Raw genomic sequence first — 7237 nt, 5'->3', positions numbered from 1 at the left:
TTATTTTCTTGAATTTAATTTCTTCGGTGCTATATGAACTTATCTATTATTTATCTGGGATAAACGTTTTGCTTGTATCAAAAATGCCAGGGTTTGAACAGTTTTCTCAGTTAACTATGTGCAGCCCTACAAGACTGCGTCTTATTAGGGTGGTGAGGTAGCCCGTCACAAATTAATGATCCAATTTCTCACAATATATATCTGAGTATGCTGCATAACTATAACTAACTGCATTCACTATTGTTCCAGGTACTATACAAAATGGACTTCTCTGTTGCTTTGCCAGAAACTACATTGCAATTTGATGAGGACAATGTGAGTTCACAGAAAGATGGAAGCTGACAGTGAGTGGCTTGCATTTAAACACAATTCACAGTATTAATACTACAGAGCAGGCACGATTGACGACAAAATGGCAGCTTATGCAGCATCATCATTGCCGCCATGCAAACAGAGGACATAGGCGTGCGATTACTGGCCTCCCAACCAAATATCTTTCCTGGAGAAACATGCCAAAATGTAAGCCAAACTAAGACATAGCATTAAACAATAATTTGACCTGGGTGCATGGTGGACCCGCCAGTGCTGACTTTACTAACCCATAATCCTTTTCAATCCCATATATTGAGCCTAACAGTACTAGAGTCCTAGATTCAAGAACAGCTATGGATATGCGTCCAATCCTTAAAGCAATTGGCTTCCTGTCTGTGGAGGCCATTGGAATTCCTGGAAACGTGATCATTCTGGCATGCTTTGCCTATTTTAGGTTCTATAACAGAAAAATTATGCCTATTGACTTTCTTTTGTGCATCCTGACCTTTATAAATTTGGTTATTGTTCTCATTCGAGGCATTCCACAGTCTCTTCACAGTTTGGGAGTCCAAAGACTTTTTGATCAACCGGGATGTAATTTTGTTATGTTAACCTTTCGTGTCTGCAGAGCCATGTCATTATGTGTGACTGCTGTGCTGAGCTGCTACCAGTGTGTCATTCTAATACCATCTTCCATGTTCTGGGCCATGATTAAACGAACATTGGTTAAAAGGTTGTTGGTCATCATAATATCCCTTTGGTGCTTAAATTTTCTTGGTGACATTTTTGTCATCTATTCCTTTTCTTGGGGGTTCTTCCCAAATTCTACTGCCCATTTGCTTAACTTACAATTCTGTTTAGTACTCTTTCCATCAGCTTCAGCATTTGTTGTGAGTGGGATTGTCTATTTTGTTCGTGATCTTATTTGCATAGGTTTAATGAGCCTTTCTAGCCTCTACATTGTCATCATCCTCTATCGGCACAAACAACAAGTGAAATCCATCCGGAGTGAAGATAGGGAACATAAAAACTCTGCAGAAACCAGAGCAACCAATGCTGTTCTCATGTTGGCCTCCACCTATGTTTTTTTCTTTGGGCTGGACAACGGAATCTGGCTTTATACCATTTCTTCCTCCACTAGTGTATCTCCAGATTTCAGTGACGTGCGGGTTTTTTTTGCATCTTGTTATTCAGCATTGAGTCCCATTGTAATCATAGCCACCAACAAAAAAATACAGTTGAAACTGAGGACTATGACTCGAAAGAAATTTCTATTAAGCCCAGAGATCACCATTACACACATAAGTAAATAAATATGTCAATGACCTCATGCTATTTTAAATGAATATATAAAAGCAATGCCATGAAAACAAATTATGTGTGTACAGTAACAATGTCATTCTTATTTGTTATACCTAGGACACCGTGAAAGACCGCTATGAATATTGCATTTTATACTTTAAAATCGATAAATAGGGATGATAAATAATCTGTTTTATTGAAAAAATATTTGATTCAAAATATTAATAGCTATGTTGGGGGTGGCTATGCTTAATCTTCAGCAAGAATGCTTAATTGTTATAACGTGAACTGTCATTTTTTGGGGGTATTTCAAATCATGTGCATTAAAGAGGGTGATGTTCAAGGGCTCTAATTCACAATTATAATTCTGTTTGTTAAAACGTTGTTCATTTTATTGTTGAATGTAATCTGTTGACGGCACGGGGGTTTAGAGAAGTAAAAGCTTTCTATCGGCATCTTTTTAAGTCTTTTTAATTTTGGGATGAGCAATTAGGGTAGTGTGCGATTTCGCCGTTTCCACAACAGAGGCACCATTTTGTCAGGACGCGCTCTAGTGGTTGAAACTAAGGCTCCGTCATAACTATAAAAGCTGTAAATACCGCAGACGAGCATCAGCTTACTCTAAATGTAAAATCATTTTTTTTAAACTTTGCTCATTTTATTGTTGACGTCAATCTGTGGAGGGCACAGGGTTTGGGAGCAGTTAAAAACGTTGAATCCACATATTGTTAGCTCTTTTAATTTGGGGCTTGTGCAATTTGGGGTAGAGTAAAATTTCACCAGTTCCACCACAGAGGCGCCATTGCGCCCAGTGCCAGCCTACTTTCACAATAGCATACTCAAAAGGCGATCTAATTGCAGTTAGAAATTGGCTTACCTTTTACCGTTGTAGCCATAATTTCAATTTAAGCACTCTAATGAACACTGTGTAGTATTCCCCTTTCCTACCTTCAGCTTGCTTGTGCTCCTTTGGCTCGCTGGTGGCATTCCCTTTTCGAATGTTTAGCTTTGAATGTGGACAGTTGCCTGCCACTGTGGGTTGGTGAAGATCTGTTTCCCTGTCCGCTGATGCGCAGTACTTGTCTGGCAATAAATCTCTACTTTAAACTACAACTTGACTGCGTCATTACTGTAATGTTGGGGGCCCTGGGCCCTCATGCTAGAGAATAACTGACGCAGACACCAACAGCTACATAGTGCAACTGGCCTAGAGCACGTGCGCTCGGCCCCTTTTATTAAAGCTGTGTCACCTGACCAGTGACATCAGTGGTGGGTGGGTGTTCAGTGTGCTGGCTTACAAAGCACTAGACTGCTGACCGTGATTCTGGATCACTACATCCCTCCCAAACTTCGGGGAAAATGAAAACAAATGAGAGTCCAACCTGTGGGAGAAAAAGTACAATTTGCAAACCCCACGATAAAGTTCAACCTGTGGAATAGAAAATGTACATACAAATGTAGCACTGGACTCTATGATTTGAAGTGAGTCTCTTTGGTGGATTGCAGGTCGCAGATGGTATAGTTGCTGCATCCGGGACTCATGAGTCACTGTGGCATGGTTTGCCGTTGTTTGGCGGGTCCTATCTTCTGTCTGTGCCGCCTGGACATTGTCCTTTGCCTTGTCTTTGTTTCACACCACTGGTGACCGTTGGTAGCTAGATAGAAGGGTGACATGATCCGAGTGTTGTTTGTCTTCTCGGTTCTCCTCTTCAGTCCTGGTCCTTGGTGATGTCTCGGGGCAGGCTTCAAAGTATTTCTGGGCAGACGAAATGAGTAGGTGCATACATCCCTCTCACTAGGATGCCCCTCTTCGCCGGTGTTCTTCTCTCACCTTTGCCAGGCTTCCACTGGACTGGTGTTGTCGGTCATGTTGCTCCACCATAGCCTTCGGGCCGTGAGCGGGGCGCTCCACGATCTTCACCGTTGTGTCCTAGTTCCACCTGAAGGTTACGCTGTTGACTCTTTTCTTGCACGCGAAGCTTCCTTCTCAGTGGGTCTTGCAGACGCACCGTCGTGGATCTGTCTCTTTTGCGGGACTTGCTGCCACCAGAGTCCCTTGAGGCCTTTGCTTCTTGGGCTGCCACGGGTTGGTGTGGAGTGGTCAGTTCCTCAGCCGGATGTGTGAGCACTCTCGCCATCCAATCTTCCGCTCAACCCCAAAGGTAGATTGTTGTCAACAGTCCAAAATTGCCCTCTTCTGCGATTGCCACATTGATGGATGGCTTGTAGGTGGATATCTTTGACTTGTGCCGCCGGTGTTCATGCCAGGCCTTGTTCTCCGCTGCACTCCGGTGTTCTGGTGCATGTCGCCATCTTCTCCTGATGTTTGTGTGAGTTGGCTGGTCACATCCCTTCTCTTCTTGTGATCTTCTAGTGGCACCGTGGCACTCACTACCCTTCTTCTCCTCCATTCCTTTCACGACGTGGTCTGTCCCATTTCTTCTCTTCAACCACCCAGGCCATCTCCGTGTGGCGTGCACTCCACACAAATCTCCCTGGTTGCGTCCTACCCTTAGGACACGCCTTCTCTTCTTCCGATGGCCAAACTAGACATCGCACCTTTCTTCCTGTCGCTCCTTCTTTACTTCGGGTCAGTGTCATCAGGCTTCTTCTGGGTCCCGTCCATGGACCTTTTCTTGATCTGTTCAGTTACTATGCCTTTGATCTTCTGGCATGTCATCGCAGTCGTGATCTTCTGACTGTCAGCTTCTCCTTTCTTTTTCCGGGTGACCATCTGACTGGTCATCTTCTCCTTTCCTTTCTGGGCGACCAACTGACTGGTCATCTTCTCCTTCCGTTTCCGGGCGACCAAACTGACTGGTCATCTTCTCCTTCCGTTTCCGGGCGACAAAACTGACTGGTCATCTTCTCCTTTTGATTCCGGGCGACCAAACTGACTGGTCATCTTCTCCTTTCCTTTCCGGGTGACCAACTGACTGGTCAGGTTCTGGCGGTGACTTTCTGGCAAGTCATCTTCGCTGTGACCTACTGACAGGTCTCCGAGGACACGATCCCTGCGTCACTCAGTCGTGGTGGCGTGGAGTTCCTTCACTCCTTGCGCGGTCCTGCGCAATGCTGTTTGGTTCTGAGGTGTGGAGTTCCTTCAGTCCTTGCGCGTTCTGCCAATGCTGTTCGGTCCTGAGGTGTGGAGTTCCTTCACTCCTTGCGCGTTCTGCGCAGTGTTGTTCTGTGGCGTTGGCGTGTCGCTGGGCAGCGTCACTCCGGCGCTCCTGACTTCTGGCGCTCCTGGCGCAGTGCTGCGCTGTCCTGTGTCACTGGGCAGTGACAATAGGTTTGTGAACCCTGTGTCCGTGCTGAAACTGCAGTACCTGCTGTTGGTGAGGCAGCGTTCCTGCGCCGTCTCTTGAAGTGTCCCTTGCGCTGCTGTCAATCATTTCGCCATGATCCCGGTGGTTGCAGTCTTCGGCCTGCGTCGCTGCGGGCTTGTCTTGTGCTTGTTCTGTACTAGTGTGAGCGTTCAAAGCAGGGTGGCACTCTTCTGGAGCTGTCCCACTTTGATCTTTTCTCTGGCTGGTCATGTGGTGGTGCCTCCCCTTGCTGGTGGTGGGTTGTCTCCTTATTCACTTGGTGCACCTCACTGTCACTAGGGTAGCTGTCCTGCAGTCCTCACTTGGTGGTGACAATGGTTTACAGTCTTTCTTGTGGCACGACAGTCTCTCCTTTTGTATGGTGAGTGTAGTACTGCTAATTGGCCACACGTCGGCAGTGTTGCTTTATTCACCTCCGCCTCGGAGACTGCCCACCTTCTGCAGGCTCCGTGCGCTTTTCCTTTTCAGGGAGCCTTCCTTGTGTGCTTCTCGGTGCCGGTGTCGGGCCGTCGGGGAACTGCTGCTGAGGGAGCTGCAAGTGCTGGACTTCGCTGTGGTGCAAGTTCTCTTTCTTCGTTGCGGTAGGTTTCTGCTTCCTTTGTTGGGGAGGGCTGGCTCCGCTTTAAGCAGTGTTGGAGCTCACAGGAGGGCATATGGGTACTTAGCAGAGGTCTCGGCGGTCGGGCCTGGCTCGGATTGTCACTACACGGGTGGGGGTTTGAGCTGCTGCGTGGGCACTGTCCGGGTGCAGCTTTATCAGTCTTTTACCTTGCCGCTGCAGCTCGCCTGGAGATCGCACGCTGCGCGGCAGGGAGGGGTCACCTTTTGCACTCTTTTCCACTCTGGTGAAGCGGGAGAGCAGTATGCGATTCTCCCCTCGCAGCCGGCCTTGCTCTTCACGGCCTCGCAGAGGAAGGGGCTGGTGCTGTTCCTTGATGCGGGTGGGCTCCGCAGTAATACACGACGTGTTGCCACACAGCGGGGGACAGGAGGCATCACAGGCAGGCCGCGGGTGGGCTCCGCTGGTCCTGCTTTCACCAATGTTCTCAGCGTCAGTGTTCGTAGGGGGTGCTTCAGTCAGGCAGCGGGTGGGCTCCGCTGGCCTTGCTGTAGTCAGTTTACTTTCCGGGCACCATGGCCATGCGGGTAGGCTCCGCTGTCCCCTTACAGCGCCCAGCAGCACTTCACACGCTGCGGGCGTTTTTCTTTCACCCCGCCGCCGCACTCCTCACACGCTGCGCGGCGGGGACGCTGCAGGCAGGCCGCGGGTGGGCTCCGCTGGTCTGCCTTTATTTAAGAACTATTTTCGGCCGCTTCTCGCCCGGCGGGGCGCCTGACCATGCGGGTGGGCTCCGCCATGTTTAATCATACGGGGGGGATCGCTCCTGGCATACGCGACCCCCCGGAGCCATTTGCAGTCCCCAGGCTCACCTCCGGCCTACGGGCCTTTTCGACCACGCGGGTGGGCACCGCGATGGTCTTCCTCGGGCAATGGCGGCCGATGCAGGTGGGCTCTGCACGGCTCTCTCTCTTCACCCCAGGCAGGGGCGCAGTCGCGGCCGACGCGGGTGGGCTCCGGTCGGTCCGCTCTTCTTCACCCCACGCAGGGGGCGGTACAGGCTTGGCTCATAAGGTGTGGGGTAGGCTCCCAGTCACCTTCTTGTCCGCAGGCAGGCCCGGGGCTCGGCTTACACCCTGTAGGCCTCTCGGCGGCCGGCGCTGCTTCCCCAGAGGAGTGCCCTGCAATTGGGCACTTCCCTTCTTCTTTCCGGGGTTTTCAGCAGCGGCACGCGTGGCATTGCGTTACCGCCTCTCGTCGCCAATGTAATGTTGGGGGCCCTGGGCCCTCATGCTAGAGAATGACTGACGCAGACACCAACAGCTACATAGTGCAACTGGCCTAGAGCACGTGCGCTCGGCCCCTTTTATTAAAGCTGTGTCACCTGACCAGTGACATCAGTGGTGGGTGGGTGTTCAGTGTGCTGGCTTACAAAGCACTAGGCTGCTGACCGTGATTCTGGATCACTACAATTACTACAATTTATGTGGCGACAAGTTGATAAGTACTGCCGAACTCTTGTTGAAGAAATTCAGTCAGTTGTAATACTGCAGAGGAGAGGCGCCGAGTCAGAGCCGTGAGGAGTCCTCAGAGACGTAAGGAGTGGTCAAGTGGTGCCGATCTGGTGTCCGTGGTTCGAGCTGACTGAGTGCATTGGACTTAGGCTTCAGTGTTTTGTTATCGTCCGAGGCGTATTCAGTGGAGACAAGTAAGAGAAAAATTGTGTCTTCACAGA

At 49.6% G+C, this 7237-nt stretch overlaps 1 protein-coding gene across 1 annotated transcript; it reads left to right on the top strand.

The window, feature by feature from the left end:
• Window positions 1-255: 255 nt before the first annotated feature.
• On the top strand, window positions 256-2060 carry LOC147712702 (olfactory receptor class A-like protein 1). The gene has a single exon (XM_086920368.1). The coding sequence runs from the start codon at window positions 666-668 to the stop codon at window positions 1623-1625; it is 960 nt and encodes a 319-aa protein (XP_086776494.1). The 5' UTR covers window positions 256-665; the 3' UTR covers window positions 1626-2060.
• The last annotated feature ends 5177 nt before the right edge of the window (window positions 2061-7237 follow it).

The sequence above is a fragment of the Lissotriton vulgaris genome, chromosome 5, assembly GCF_964263255.1.
Source record: "Lissotriton vulgaris chromosome 5, aLisVul1.2, whole genome shotgun sequence".
In the NCBI taxonomy this organism is placed as follows: domain Eukaryota; kingdom Metazoa; phylum Chordata; class Amphibia; order Caudata; family Salamandridae; genus Lissotriton; species Lissotriton vulgaris.
The sequence above is the reverse complement of the archived record's forward strand: the minus strand, read 5'-3'. Positions and strand labels throughout refer to the sequence as shown.

Excerpts from the sequence above, each read along its gene's own strand:
- LOC147712702 (XM_086920368.1), top strand. The coding sequence starts at position 666 with ATGGATATGCGTCCAATCCTTAAAGCAATTGGCTTCCTGTCTGTGGAG.